Source organism: Myripristis murdjan, chromosome 6, assembly GCF_902150065.1.
Source record: "Myripristis murdjan chromosome 6, fMyrMur1.1, whole genome shotgun sequence".
Taxonomy (NCBI): Eukaryota; Metazoa; Chordata; class Actinopteri; order Holocentriformes; family Holocentridae; genus Myripristis; species Myripristis murdjan.
Window position 1 is genome coordinate 6,525,828 of NC_043985.1, and position 16,717 is coordinate 6,542,544.

The 16,717-nt window shown below is 39.0% G+C and overlaps 1 protein-coding gene across 1 annotated transcript in view; it reads right to left on the reverse strand.

The window, feature by feature from the left end:
* LOC115360831 (rab GTPase-activating protein 1) overlaps positions 1–16,717 on the reverse strand; it is a 77,326-nt gene that overhangs the window by 59,987 nt on the left and 622 nt on the right. Inside the window, exons 2-10 of the mRNA XM_030053981.1 lie at positions 15,674–15,761; positions 14,995–15,102; positions 14,718–14,910; positions 13,688–13,813; positions 12,746–12,869; positions 11,993–12,062; positions 10,721–10,835; positions 9,949–10,066; positions 1,918–2,030 (exon numbers count right to left, since the gene is read on the reverse strand). Coding sequence (XP_029909841.1) covers positions 1,918–2,030; positions 9,949–10,066; positions 10,721–10,835; positions 11,993–12,062; positions 12,746–12,869; positions 13,688–13,813; positions 14,718–14,910; positions 14,995–15,102; positions 15,674–15,761 — 1,055 coding nt within the window. The remainder of the gene's footprint in view (positions 1–1,917; positions 2,031–9,948; positions 10,067–10,720; positions 10,836–11,992; positions 12,063–12,745; positions 12,870–13,687; positions 13,814–14,717; positions 14,911–14,994; positions 15,103–15,673; positions 15,762–16,717) is intronic.

A 16,717-nucleotide genomic window follows, 5' to 3' on the forward strand; every position in this document is an offset into this window, starting at 1 on the left:
ACCATTGTGGCCGAGCCAGAATGAAATAAAATCAACTCAACTGAATACACCGAGCTCTGTTCAAGGTAGAGAGAGGCCTGGGAGCAGAATCACAGGGGTTTCAAGACTTTTCCACTGTCATTAGACATTCTCAAATGAGGGCAACAAAGAACAAAAGAACGTCCATCTTAACAGATTTGTTAATTTTCTTAAAACAACTTATAATCAACTGAAGGAGACACCTGTTTCCCAAATTTCACATTTCACAATGCAGCACTTGAACAAATGCTTATAATGGACTGAGTGTTCTTAATCAGCACGGAAAAAGATTTGTTTGTGCAACTTAAAAAAAATAAACACTCTCAAAGGAACTGACAACTGAACCACTATCTTGTATTAATTACCAGCCCAGCTATACAGCAATGACAAGCAAATCAGTAACTTTGTATGTGACTCTGCATAGGGCACTCCCCCTACAGGTGACTGAAAGCACTGTCAGTCAGCTGGCCACAAAACAAAACAAAACAAAAAAACAAAAAAAAAAACAAACAAACAAAAAAAACAACTGTGGTATGCATATAAATAATTAACTAAGGAAATATGAAAGGATTATATGAGGCAAGATACTTCCAGATGTAATTCTTATGAGGACGTTTATATAAACACTACTGTGAGACACTACAAGTGAGGTGAACTGAATATGCTACTAGAATAAATCAGCAAGATGAACAATAGGCCCTGAACAGAAGTGGAGCTGAATCAATCTCAGTCAGGATTAAAATATTTGTCTGGGACATAAAAACAAAATTCTGCTGAGCCAAGTGGTTCATAATTATTACCACTAGTGATTATATGGACAACTCCTAGCTCTGACCAGTTTCAAACTGCATTGAAAACAGGTGAAATTACCTCAGAGGTGTTTAAAAAGAAAAAGAGAAAAAAAAAAAAGATCTGGAAAAGTATGATTTTATCAGTACAAACTGAGACTGCATGATTTGTTTAAATAAATATTTTCGCCGTTTTTTCTCTGCTGTTTAAACTGTTCATATTTCTATTTTTTATATATTCCTTGTTTATAGTGTATATATTGCTTGCTGCTATTTATCATCTATTTATACTGTAAATTTGCACATTGTCCACATCTATGCACATTGTATACATCGATGCACACTGTTTTTTTGTTTTTTTGCACATTGTTTTTTGCACATTGGGTACTTAGATCTTTAGATCTCTAATGTCATCTTGTATTCTTTATTTTTTATTTATCTAATCTTGTAGTCTGTGGATACTGCTGAAAACTGTGAATTTCCTTCGGGATGAATAAAGTATCTATCTATCTATCTATCTCTATCATGCTTTTAAGGTAGTGAAGTTTAAACTTATGAAAAAGACAACAAAATGTCTGTGTCTGTGGAAAAAGCCACTGACTGAAGAGAGTAGGGTGAATACGAACTGCAGTCATGTAACATGTAGTAAAGGGAGGGGAAAGATAAAGGTGAACAAGGAATGACTGTTTACGTTTATTTACATTGTGAGTGCTCTTAGGAACAAACTGTGATGTCCTCCCTGGAGTTCAAATGCCGTACACATGGACATTGAGATGGGAGCACAAAGGAAGCAGCTTTAATTTAACAACATGTTGATATGTCTGTGCAAGTTTCCTTCCCAATTTTCATGTGTAAGCGTTGATATAAAGGAAATTTTTTTGTATGTTCCTTGATACATGAGGCCCATTGTGTGTATGTGTACGTGCATGTGTGTGTGTGTGTGTGTGTGTATGTGTAACAGAATCAGCATGTGTGTTACACTAAAGGTTAAGCAGTGTGGTTTGACTGAGTTACCTGGGTTTGAGCTACTGTTTACTGAGTGGTCCCCTGTGTCAGTGTGCATTATCCATGCTTGCACAAGAGCAACTGCTTTGTGTGTGTGTGTGTGTACCAGTCTTGGGACCATGCTGGGTTTCATCCAGTACCAGGCTGTTCATACATTTAATCTCCCAGTCTTGGACCTCAGTATTCCACAAGGCGGGCACCAACACTTTATACTGAGCCCTGCAGGAAGAGGAGAGGATAGGAGAGGGGTGTGTGTGTGTGTGTGTGTGTGTGGTGGAGAGACAATGTTACAGAAAAAAGGCAGAAGAGAGGGAAGGAGAGATAAAGGAATAGGGGGTAGAAAAACAACAGATTTAAATCAGGATATAGGTTTCAGGAAGCCAATTTAAAGGAATGAATCACTCAAATAAGAAAATTTGGCCATTATGAATTATGGTCACTCATTCAACTCAGAACCAATTAAAAATGAAAGCCAACTTGTGAAAAAACAAACTGAACTGTCCCACAACTGCACATAACAATTTGAAAACTATCATTTCCGAGGTCTGGTTTCTCTGATTTGCGATCAAATGACACCGCAGTACACAAAAATGGTAGAAGACAAATTGGCTTTTGCTGTTTATAGAATGAACTGTAACAATGTAAAAGCTTTTATTAAGTAAATACTGCTGCATATACTTTTGGTATTCCCTGTGAAGGAAAACAGAAAATTCTTTCTTCTTTTCGCGATCTATTTTTCTCAAGGTGACACTGAACACAACATTGTCGCAGCTCGGAAATTTATCATGTTCAAGATTCTGACTTATGAGCAGTTATACCTTTCTATAAGAAAGGCAGGAATGAGAAGAAGGTATAGGGAAGGATAAAGGCAACAATGGAGGGAGGGAGGACATGAGGTGGTAAAAAAAACATGTAATTAGGATATATCTAAGGGTTGAGCTATCCAATACTGCATATGATGACAAATGGTTGTAGGACAGAGAGGGCAGATAGAGTGCATGGATGAGAATGAAATGAAATGCAGCATGAATCATGGGTGAAGATGAATGGATGATGGGTGCACATCCCCGCAAGCATTTGACAGATGACATCATGCAGGAAGTGGCCAAGTTTAACATCAACACAACTGAGAGAAAAAAAAAAAATCACATTCAGCAATTGATATATCCAGAAAAAAAAAATCATACATGAAGATTTTAGCACAACTTCATGGTTGAAGCTGTATTCCACTTTCTTCAAAACTTTTCATTTGTCTGTATGTTTTCAGAGTTAGACACAAGATACAGGATACAATATTGCTGTGGCCTACATTTCCTTGATTGCAGATGTGGTGGAGGTAGAAGTTTTAGACAGCAATTTTAAAATATAAATAAGGGTGCAACTTTCTGTTTGATGCATGCAGGGTTCCTCCCACAGTCCAAGTGTAAGTTAGATGAGCTGATGACTATACTTTGTCCATAATTGTGATGCATTTATAAAACTTGTTTTCAACAAGTCTGACATTTTGACTTACTAAGCATACTAAGCAGTTTTATATCCCCTATGTAAAGGAGGAAGAAATGAGAAAAATGAACTGATTTTAGACTCTTCTGACCTTTGTGTGGGTATATGATGTGATGGTAAAGTGGTGTGTCCCAAAAGAACGCACAACTAGATTTAGACTCACATTGATCATAGTTCCAATATTGTTTTTTAAAGACACAAATTAAATCTAGGTTTACACTACAAAATATTTAAACTGATTAGGAACCAAAGCTGAACCGGCTCTGTGAAAAACTGAAAAACAGTGTCTGTGAAAGACACTGACTTGTAGGGGGGAGAGCCAAATGTGGGTGTGTGCATTTGTGGATGCATGTGGTTCCAAAAAACATGAATGAGACATACCAGAAGAACCCACTGAGTAATCCTGAATGTGAGGACAAATGCTGAGAGATTTAAGGGCCAACTTCTTCAATTGTAAAATCAAGAATAAAACCCATTTAAATGCAACAGTTGGTATTTATAAAAGCCCAAATGGCCTGATGATTCAAAAGAAGTGGTGACTTTATACAAACTGATCTTGTCAGTGTGAAGTAAACAAATGATGTGTCAACTCCTTTAGCAGAAGGCGGATGTCAATGGGGATAAATGAATATATGAAAGGAGGCATGGAGGAGGAAAGGAGGGGGCGGAAGAGAAGACGAGAGACACAGAGTGAGAAGGACAGCCCAGGGAGGTATATGGGAATTGACTGCTGCGAAGGAGGGGGCAGAGAAAAGAGAAAGATGGACGGACATAGGAGTAGTAGGGGGCTGACGAGGGCCTCGAGCACATGATGTGTAGGGGCAGTTAGGAGGAAGTAGGCCTGAAAAATATGGAAAAAAAAAAAAAATCAGGTCTGTACCAAACAAACATGTTTTGATACATCTGGAAAACATAATTTGTAGGCCAGGGCATCTCTGTAGCACCATAATACTTGTTGTTTACAACAATGTTTTGTCAAATATTTTACGTTTATCAAAAAACTGCAGGTCGCGCAATCTAGATATTGCATTAGGCCATATTTTGTGATTTTGATAATATTTTGAAAAGCTGCTCAGCCCTAGTGGGAAGAGGTGTAGAGGACAAGAAGGAGAGACAGGAGAACAAAGCCACTGGAGGAGTGATAAGAGGGCATAGATAGATGTTCATTTGCAAAAAAAAATGAATGCAATTCCTGAATTCCCAAAGTTGTATTCAATGCGTCACATAACAGACTTTCTGAATCTAAAACCTTGTCACAAAGGTCATTCATCAATCTGTTTTTGCTAACTGAGTCTTCATACAGACACTGCAGACAATGAACAGTAGATGTGTAAAAGAGAGAAAGCAACGAGTCAGCAGATGGGTAAAAGAGGCTATAGGGTATGTGGGAATACATGATTAATAATTCTAATCATAGTAAACCATAAAATAATAATTCAAATATATGCTGTTGTGATTCACTCCAGAGATTTATGATCACTGTTTAAAACTGGAATGTGATTAGTCTTTTTTAAAGTAACTGTTCCTTCTTTAATCTGGACAGACAAAAATATGCCTCCTAGAAAACAAAATAAACCTACTGCTGTATTTCATGACTGAATTACGCAGCAGTGAATACAGTAATATAATAATCAACTCAAACACTGTGTTCATGACACGTTCACTGAATAACAGGGCAATCATACTGCAACAAAAATCCAATAACTGTTCACTCAGTAACAGTTAATGCAGTCAATGATCACACCCCTAATGAGTGTCTGCAATAATCTGGAGTCATGTAAATTCTTAGAGGATGTGGGACAGGAGGTGAAGGAGTACCCAGAGGTTTAGAGAGGGAGGAAGAGAGAAAGCAGACAGATCGGAGAGGAATGTAGAAAAATGAGAAAGAAAGAGAGATTGCGAAAGGAAAGAGGGGTATTGATAATTACACTGGGTTAAGATGAGGAGAGGAAAACATGAAGGTGAGACAGAAGGAGCTTCGATGAGTAGCAGGGTGTATAGGAACAAATTTATATAGAGCGTCCAAAGCTGCAATTTAGGGGTGAAGTGGGGGGGCTGGGTTTATTGTTGCAGGCTCTGACTAAGGTGACAGATGACTGACAGCTCAGTGTAGACAGACAGAGACAAGCTAGATGGATGAGCCTCTCAACCAATCATTAATCAAGAATGGCTTTTACAGGGGCATGACGGGCCCATTTACACTTTTCACCAAGAGTAAAAGAGCAGGCAACCCCAAAGAAAAGAGAGGTTGAAGATCACCTCTACTACCTCTCTAACTCCCTACCTAGATTTCTATCTCACCATGACTCTCTCTTTCTACACCCCAATCAGTGTACCTTCTCCTTTCTCTAGCCAGTTCTCGCTCTCCCCCCCCCCATTTATCTTCCGTCCTCTCGTTCACCCTGTTCCCTCCCTTTCTCTCTTTCTTCAGCAGTATCCCAGAGTAAGAGGATCCAGCCCTGAGAGACAGTCAGACCACTTAGTGTTGACTCCTGACCAGGCTTTTAAAATGATGCCAAGCGGGCTACAAGGCCCTCTCAATGCAACAAGATGGCAGACTGCCCAGTAAACACCAGAGCTGATGCAAAACGGGACTGTCAGTACTGGATTGGAAGCCCTTGATGTTTACATATGCAAACAGACAAAAACAGACATAGATTCACACATAGGCCACAATGTGCTTTGCTTTTTCCTGTAGTATAGAAAAGAGGATTTATTGCACAGCATATCTGCTCTGTTAAGTGGTGATAAATGTTATTTCAGAATTAGAATCAAAATCAAAATCAGTTTTACTGTCACTTCCCAAACATATATTACAGCATGTCTGAGAGCGAGATGCCAATCTCCATAAAATCATGGTGTTTGTCCTGGTACAGAAACATAAAAACACACACACATTTAAAAAGACAAGACACTTAAGATCTAAAAAGAACATCATTTAAAAAGTAGAATGTTAAAAAAAATGTGCAGATGCTTTGCCATGAGCAATGTCCAATGGCAGAAACCTGTGTAAAGTAACATTTAGGGTGCTCTGGGTGTTATTTAAAGAGCTGGTACATTTGTGTCCATATGTATATGCAATGTTGTCATCTGATAAAAGGGGGAGGAATGGTGGGCAGCATATGTAAATTGTTCAGGATTCTGGTGGCTTGAGGAAAGAAACTGTTCCACAGCCTGGTGGATCTTGTCCGGATGCTCTGGAGCCTCCTGCCAGATGGCAGGAGTGCAAAGAGGTGGTTGGCAGGGTGTAAGGGGTCAGCCATTATGTTGGTTGTTTGTAAAATACAGGGCATCCACAAAGTCTCTTTACAATTTAAAAAATCTATTACAAAAGCAACTGATGAGATATGTTAATCAGATTTGTTCTATGTACTCAGTGGTTATCAAAGTTTTTAATCACACTGGACATCAACAGCCTGAAGCAAAAGATCACTGATGCCATTGCCACCATTGATAAGGCTATGCTACAGCGAACATGGCAAGAAATCGAGTACCATCTTGATGTGCTTCGTGCAACTAATGGTGCCCATATAGAGGTGTATTAAATGAGGCAAAAAAATTTCAATATCTACTCCTCATTTTGTAATAATTTCCACAGATTTGTCTATTCATTTGCTTTTGTAATAAATTTGTTAAATTGTAAAGACACTTTATGAACACCCTGTCTTATAGGTGAACAAATGAAAAATCAAATGGTCAATTAAAGTGTCCTTCACTCATCAGATACATCAGATTTAATCTGACAAAATCTGTCATGTAGTTATACAACTGGGACCCAGCTGATTCTGTTGGTTTGTCCTTCACAACCAGCTTTGCAAGTCACTGTTGCTGTATCACTAAAGGCCCTCCCCCCACTTCAGCTCATGATAAAATGCTTTATCACTGCATGGGACACAATTGCGTCGATGGAAACTATTTGGCGGCATAGCCTTGATCCAGAGTCTACTCTAGGATCTCTGTCCAAGGTAAACAAACTGAGGTCTCAACAGTGGGACCTTTTCTACAATGAGAGGCAGACATTGAGTGTGAAATTGAAGTACTTGAAGCAAGCTTAGATATTAAAACAAATATGATAAACTGGATTTTAATAAGCACTGTTCACCAGTCCGTCACGGACACATGGGCTGAATACACAAACCCAGTGACCCTGCTGAGTTGCCATAACAACCGCTCCATGTCAACAAAACATGTCCGCCGGCATGTGACGTTTATATTCAACATAGTGAGAGAGAGAGACTGAGGGGTCTGACTGAATGCTGCATGGGCTGCTATTGAAGAAACTAATTTAGCATAAAGGATGCTTAATCCAAACATGTCTAAAAGCAACTATGGCAAAACAAAGAAACTTTACTTTTCTTGGAACAGTCAATGTCAAAACATGTCCAGTCTTCACAGCCCTGATGAGCTGATTGATATTCATGAGCTGCCTGGGGTTTTATTGAAGAAGTCTAAAAAGCTTAGCTCTGCTCTGGAAGAACTGTGCTGCACATTTTCTTCAGATGGATCGATTGCTTTCAAAACAACCATAAGTGTGGTCTGGGCAACATATCATGCACTATTTTATCAGTGTTATTATCAGCAGCACATGTGAAAGCATTAAAAGGATGAAAGGCAAAATACCATGTGTGTTGACCAAAACTGGACTGTTGTGTCATTTCAATAATATACATATTATGATTTTAATAGTGTACAGTGGTCCCTCGTTTATCGCGGGAGTTACATTCTAAAAATAACCCGCAATAGGCGAAATCCGCAAAGTAGTCAGCTTTATTTTTTACAATTATTATAGATGTTTTAAGGCTGTAAAACCCCTCACTACACACTTTATACACTTTTCTCAAACAGGCATTAACATTTTCTCACTTTTCTCTCTTGTTTAAAAACTCTCAAAGTTCAAACCTTCGTAGAAAATAAGTCCAGTATTATAGAATGAACACATTCTGTACTGTACAGGAGACACGGCATGGAGGAGATTGATTGACAATGGTCTACAGTCCCTTAGAACACAATGCGCTGTAAAAACAATAAAAAAAAAATCTGCGAAACTGTGAGGCCGCGAAAGGTGAACCGCGTTATAGCGAGGGACAACTGTAACTCTGATGCTCACAACAAAGTATTGTTTTGTGTGGGAAAGCTGAAAATTAATGTTTGAAAATGAAAATTAATTAAGTTGCTTGTTTTGTTTTGTTTTAAATAGTCTTTCTGGCAATCACAAAATGTATTGGCACATGTTTCAGTGTTGATAGACCAAATTAATAATAATCAAAGTGCTTATAATCAGTCATAATCAAATGCAACAGAGTTATACAAACATATCTGAGCACTGAAAATCTAAGCCAGCTGTATCAAGTTTTTTTTATTGCCAGCCACATATTACCAGGCAGTTTTGCTGGAACAATGAAACAACACACAGGCATGGCTGTTTAAATGAAGCCCTTATAATGTCTACATTGTTTTAAACATGGAAATGTAAAACAATATAAAACATAATTATTAAACAGCCTAAAAAGATCTAGATTCAAGGTCTGTCAAATAGTTTCCCTGATTTTTTTTTATATGGCAACATACAGCACACACATTTTCAAAAGTAGCTACACTACTGAATTATTATAGAAATACTACAGGCAGCAGAGTAGGTGCATCTCTGGCTCTGTCTACAAGTACTCATTGCTGTCTGTCACTGTAATCATAAAGGTGTGCCTTGGCATAAATGAGCTAAATTTGATCTATTTTACTGTGATATGCACATTGACTGTATCTAAAAAAAAGAAAGAGAAAAAAAGATAATGAATGCTTAACTCAAACTTCTCAGTCAGCTGTAGGGCAGGAGGTTTACAATAGATGATTCCAATTATCGACTTTCAGGGCACAGCCCTGCACTCATTAACTTTAGAGTGATACTGCTTTGAGTGGTTATTAATCACATACCCACCTTATTCAACAGAAGTGCACCACAAAATCTGCATTTCCCTGTGTTCTCATTTATTTTGAGGAATGTACCATGTTGATAAACACACTGGGAAATGGAGACAAGAGATGCAAACACATGACAGCATTCAGTGGGATAGGGGTTTGTTTGACTAGGGATTAACAAATTTCAAAATGGAGCAAGGTAACAAAACCCAACCCTAGCTGTGTAGACCATAGACCGTCTGTAGTGTGGACGTGCGTGTGTATGTGTGTGTGTGTGTGTGTGTGAGAGAGAGAGAGTGCAGATACATTCTCAACATTAATACGGTTCTACTGCATCCAATACCACTTCACTTAAAACTGCCCAAAACATCATTGGTACCCACCTACCAAGCATCAGTGATATCGGGGAGGTGAGGTGCCTGCGCAGAGCCAAAAGGATACTAAAAGACAACACCCACCCCAGCCACAGCCTGTTAACCCTGCTGCCGTCAGGAAAAAGATACAGAAGTATCCGCTGCTGTACCACCAGACTACAGAGCAGCTTCTTCCCTCAGGCTGTGAGACTACTAAATGCACCATCTGCAGTCCTCCATGTTTAATAATTTTTATTTTTTATACAATCAATTAATCAATCAAGAGGGAACCACATTTTAATTTCATTATACAACCTGTTGTATAATGACCAATAAACTTCCTTGTATTCTTGTATCCTTGTACTTACACATCAACAGGTACCCTTAGGAGGAGGGGAAGCACTGCTCCCTCATCACTGAGGGTCATCAGACGAGACTCCAGGAGCTGAATGATGACCAGAGCAGCACGAAACACGGCTGGCAAGCCTGAGGAGAGAGAGAGCAGCTATTTTCAAAACTTAGTTTTATGGTATAAGTTTGAATAAGAAAAGACAGTAGACAGAAACACAGCTAAGGTTGTGAGTCCGATGAGAGCCACACAGATATGTCTAGTTAAATGAAGCTCTTCTATATTAAACATAAGAAATATAAGCAATTATTAAATTAAGGGTAGATTGTTCCTCATTTTAAAAGGCACTGAGGTATTTATATACCATCAAACTGGTACTGGAAAATTGTTTTGCACAGCTGTATGTGACTGGATAAGTGGCATATACAACGGTAACCCAGTAGAGTTACTGTGGGATTTTGCTGTTGTGCCAACAAAGTTCTAGTTGAGTCAGATTTTGAACAAAAAGACACAATATGGAAATAAAAGTTGCTCTGGAGATTGATTGAATTGATTTAAAACATTCAGTTACAGCTAGATAAAGCATTGTGTGCTTTACACAGTGATTACAACCAAATACAGAAGCTAAATAAAAGTGAGAGACATACACGTTACCCACGATACAGAATACCAGAAACTTACTGCATGTGTCTGCTGCTATATGTATTTTTAAATGTCTGTGCATTATATCTGTACACCAGAATATGTGTGCATGCATGTGTATGTGTGTTTTTGTGTTTATGTGCGTGTACCGTGCAGGATGATGAGGTCCCAGACAGCCAGGACAGAGTCCCAGCAGGGCAGGGAGGTGAAGAGGGTAAGGAACCAAGGCATCACAAAATGGACTGAGGACACTCCCACTGACTCCTGCAGGGGGGTTGGAAGGATGGAAGGGTCCAGACAACATAAGCAGAACATATATAAAAGTATTGCTTTCCTATTAATTCAACTCACTGATGTTCCAGCTCAGTGGTTTTCTTGACCTCCTACCCAAAACATCCAATATCCACCAATTTCATGAACAGTAGGCCTATACTGTATCTTATTCTGACAATTTCTATGAGAGATGTTCTGTCCTTGCATAGGCCTTTGTGTTTCTTGCGATAGAGTGTTGAGAACAGCTTCTCCGTCACCAAGAAACTAAAAGGTGCACTTTCCCGCAATTTCCAAATTCACTGCTTGTGGAAACGGACATACAACTTACAAGGCAAGATACATGATGAGCACTTTCCTGTTTTTCAAAATGTATTCAGCCCAAGTCAAGAAGGTAAGGTTGCACAGTACAATACTTAATGTAAAAATTTCACTTAAGAGTATTCTGCTGAACAGCTCCATTACAAAGAGCCTATCAATAGAGAAAATGCTAAGCTCTGATCCTCAGAAATAGGCTTTTTTTCTGTGGAGAAAAGCTGAGCACTGTCCACTCCAGTGCCTGCAATAAGCCAACTCCTGTGTGGGAGTTGGCTCAAAAAGCAGAGCTTTTCTCTCAGATCTGCTGAGTCGACCTGAAGAACGACAATCCCTTCAAAGACACTCAAGCAGCACAAATGACAGCAGCTGAGTGAGTGAGTGTATGTCTATGTGTGCATGTGTGTGTGTGTAACAGTGTGAATGCCAGCAGAAAGGGGCCCAGTTGGTGATGAATACACACACACACACACACACACACACACACAAATTTTCTGTCTTCTTAATACAGTATACTCAAGGACTCCCAGGATCAATGTCTATCTAAGGCAACTCATTAGTTGCAAAATTTTACAGGTGCATCAGCTTCCATTCAGATCCAATTCCTCATTCTCTATGACCCCATTTACACTTGGTATTCAAATATAATTGGCAAGTGGATATTAGAGGAAAAGGTGTAAATGCACACAACATGCATTGCAATCAGAATGTGATGGAATCATTCAGACCACTTCAGATCTGAGCCAAGCATCAGCCAAGCGCAAATGCCAAGAAACAAGCATCAGGCATAAACCAGTGCTCGGGCCCTAATGAAATGAAACCCCAGAGGGACTTACGATGTGCTGAAACAGGTGTGGCTTCCGGTGCTTTAGGAACTGATCAAACACCGTCACCTGATGCTGGACCCTGAAGAAACAATAGATTTGTCTCATTTTTTGCATAAATGACACACATCGCCAATTAACAGCAACAACAAAAAAAGCTCTCTGACTTTGTGTTTTTCCTTTTCTTCACCGAGGCAAGGCTCATCTTATGCTTTGTTTTGTTTCCTTGTGTTTGCTGAATACATGGGGTATACAGTAAAAAGCCGTTGAACTTTAACCCGGACCAAAAACAGAATAAGGCCATGGTCAAGGCAACTGGTAGCCTCTATCTCAGCTGAGTGTTATTGGTAGTGTTAACACCACATTTCCCATAAACCCTGTTGCTTCCTTTTACAAAGAGGATGTCATTACATGTCTTCCCTGCGCTTGTGTCACTCTAGGTGTGTTGGTGTTTCTGTCAGCCTTTCATGTCTTCAAACACATGTAATTGTGAGAAACTCTGAAAGCATTGACTCTGTTTTGAGCCATAAAGCAAAATTCCTTTTGTCATAAACAAATAACCAGCTAAGTGTTATCCTTAGTGTACTGTGTGTAGTGTACTATGCTGTACTTGTTAGTTACCTTGTATAAACGCCTGCACAATACACATTTTCTGTGGTTACAGTGTATGTGTGCTGTATGTTAATACTACTACCACTACTACTACTACTATCACTAATAATAATAATGATAATGATAATAATAATAATACATGCATATTCTTACTTGGTGAGGTTGAGGTCAAATAGTTGTGCCAGATATTTGGGTTTATCCAACAAGGCTACCAGGGCCCAGAAAGCCTCCTCCTCTCCTAACTGCATTAGCAGCACCGCAGCTATGTATGACATCCCTGCAATCGCAATCACACACACATACACACACACACATTTTTCTCAAATGTAAAGAAACAACATGGCATCCATATTTCTAAGAAAAAATACTAAAGAGTTGGGCATTTGTGTTGAGAAAATAGCTATATTAAAAAAAAAAAACTGACGTTAATGTTGTTTTTCAAATGAGGGACCTTAAGGAAATGTGTCTTTGGGAAACCATGGGCTATACTGTTGAACAGGAAAACATATTGTAATCTCACCACCAACTCATCCACAATGGTGGGAGCTGTGTAGCATACTGGAAAACATATGTAAACTGTGTATACCAAGAGAGGTGAGCGGGCCATGTACCTGCCGTCATCATCACCACTGTTAAAGCATTTTGAGAACTTCCCGAGTCATGTGCTGCCTTCTTATTTATTGACAGCCCTCTGCTGCCATCATATGGTCACTGTCCAAACTGCAACTATTGGCACACAGGACAAATGCCAGGCCTCTCTGTACAGGAAAATGACTGAAGAGGTGCCTAAAATAAATAAACTGAGAGGCCTCAGAGAAGGATCAAGAACTGAAGGAGCACAATATGAAAGTAGGTTGCAATACTCCTCCAGTCCAACTGGCACATTGATAATAACCACTTGAAAATAAATTTCTGGGAAGCAACAACTCCTCTGTTTAAAAAAACACAGTACCAGAGAAGGAGGTAGCCGTTTTACCTCTGGATACCATTAAGTTCACACAAGCACAGGAGCAGCATATGAAAAAAATAATGAATCAACCAGTTTTTTATGATATACAAATGAAAAAAGACATCCATCCACTATCATTCTGTTACCTTGACTGTATCCAATCTGAGGGTTGTACTTGGCATAGGCGATGAGGACTCTAAACAGTTTGGCCTGACCCTCGATGGCCTCTGGACTCTCGCCCATCAGGGAGCGGTGGGTTGGGAAGGAACGCTCTGTGGCACAGCCAAACTAAAATTAATATGTGCTTGACAGGATTTCTCAATTTCAATAGTAGACCTAAAGTTGGCTTACACTTGCAGTACTAAGAATACTTTAGTAGTGATGAACCAATTAGCTGATTTGTCGAAAAATCAATTGTCAGAAAATGAATCTATTATATTTCGACAGTCAATTATTTGCTGGCTTTACCTTCAGGAAGATTTACTTTTCTCCAATTCCATTAATATATAGTAAAAGTAATACTTAAGGTTTTTGTAAGGAGGCAGTTTTAAGACATTACTATGGGCTCTGTTAACCTGCCATGAGAATTTTTCATAATTTTGTAAACAAGACACTTTTTGATACTAAATGTTGAGTCCCTTCCACTAATACATTCATTTGCAATTCATTCCCTAACCCTAATCACTACATAACAAACCTTAATTCTCATCCTACTGTAAAGCAGAGTGACATTAAGTTTCTATGAGTTAATGTCAGTTTCACACTGATTAAGACCTACTGAATGACACTTGATACTGAACACTGAATAAAACTCAAAGCAAAAATAACCCAAACCACAAAACAGTTATAGTATGAGAATATATGTGTATGCCACCAGCATAATTTGTCACTGGAAAAACAGGATCACCAAGTAACAGCAATACTTTTAAGACCCCTGAAACCCTATCTGGAACTAAAAGGCAACATTTTACCATGTTTAAGCCATTAAACTGGGCTTAATCCTATTTCTAACCTCAACCTTAAAGTAGCCCTTTGAAGAAGTGAGTATCCAGCCAGCCACGAGGTCCTTACACTAAAGGTTTAAAACTCAAACTGTTTTTCTCAAGTACAGTAAAACAAGAATACATACACACTCACAAAAAAAAGCTACTACTGCATCAGCCCTTTTAAACTCACGCAGATCCAGAGCAATCTGTCGAAAGAGCATGACGTCGTCTCTGGAGCAGCGGGGCTCGGGGCAGCTGGAGGCTTGCTGATGGACCGAACCCTGATCGTTCTGGGTGTCACTCAGAGTAGCGATGGCAGACAGAATGCCATACTCACTGACACCCAAGTCCACCAAGGGCCCTCGCACCTCCAACAGGCAATTCTGTTGGGAAAGACAGAATACATTATTGTTGTGGGATGAAATACACCAGTTTGCTCTATCCGGTGCAGTTTTACGACACTCTACCTGGTAGTTGAAGTCACTGGTTTCTCTCAGAGAGTCAATGCTGAGGAGACACTTCCACACTCTGCCTCGGAGGCTCGGAGGAATACCCATCCTTATAAATCGCTCAATCTGAGGAGAAAAAAAAAATGTTATTTTTTTCCATTTTAAGAAACCTTTGCTTTGATGTAATAAAAAATGCACATTATAAAACCTTATTCAGAGATTCATTTGATCTACTCTTTTCTATGGTTTAGGAACAGAATAGAATACACTACAATACAATGCAATACAATACAACACAATAGAGCCAATGGAACTATTGCTAATTTTCTTTTCTGAAGTCTTACATCAAATATATGATCAAAAACATACTTGATTTCAACAAGTGCTGCATTTTAGCTTTTTTTTTTTTTTTTTTTTTTTTAATTCAAATGTCATCTTTTTGACCAATACACCAAAGCTAATGTAGATTCATTGTTTTGTGCAGCTTAGCCTACTGCACCATCACATGCCTAATAAATTCGTGGAGGTGATTCTCATTACTTTCCAGATTAATTGTGAATTTCCCAAGGAGGCAGCAACTGACAATCAGGATTTGAAAATTATTCAAGAATGGGGACTGTTTTTCAATAAAAAAAGAACTGTCTAATATTCACCACAGCCCTACTGAATGGAATAAAGTAGAAAACCAAAGCACAACCTGACTCCTGCAGATGAAGCTGGCTCCATTCCAGTAGCTGAGCAGCTCACACAGCTCCTTCACTCTCACTGAGCTCAGCTGGGGGTAGCTGACAGAGACAAGGCAACACAATAGTAAAGTTAGAGAGATACAAAAGTTTGAAAAAACATATGGAGATCCATATAAGGGCAATGCAGCCCATCTGGTCCACCTTTGATAGAGTGAAGTCCTTACTGACTAACGCTAGTCCCTGTAGATTAATAAATTTAATCCTAGCGCTGTGTCTTTAAGTGTTTGCAAAGATGCATGCATAAATATGTTCTTGCTAATATTATCATAACAGAAATCATTCTAGTAAGATGCCGGGTTTTTTACACAACTTCAGAGGTGTCAGTCAGTAAACCCTACACAGGAATGTGCCTTACTCTGCCTTAGAGCTGCTAATAAACTTTAAAATTATTTTTCATGAGCATGAATTTAAGAGGAGAGTTTTAGTGTCCCATGATGGCTTTGATGCTATTTCATAGACATTTCTACCCTGACAAGAATAAATTTAATGATGATGAATACAAACTTCCAAATAACTGGTTTCAGTATAGTAAAGCTAGAGTGCTTTTTAGCATGTAATGCACTGATGTAACACAGACTAGCAACCTACCAAAGTGACAAGCATGCTACTGCTTACCCTGAGATCTATCCAGCAATTAAAGCACAAGCTTAATGGGTAGTTTTTAACTATGCCCTGTCAGTAGGTTTAAAAGCACAGACCTTTAACTGAGCTCAAACAGAAGCTGTTGCTGCAAATACAGTTGGTGCCCTCACAGCACATGTGTTTCTATCGCTAAAATACACTTTGGATGTCAATTAAGTGTGCTGACAGAGGAAGACAGAGGCAGAAAACAACTGACACATTTGATATGCACAACACTCAAAACAGCAGATAGCATGTTGCAAGGCGCACAAGCAAGTAAATCAATGATAGCTTCACATTTAAGACACAGAACCACATCATAACCGTATCAAAGTAATCATGCAAATATCATTTCCATGTCAACCCTTGACTGT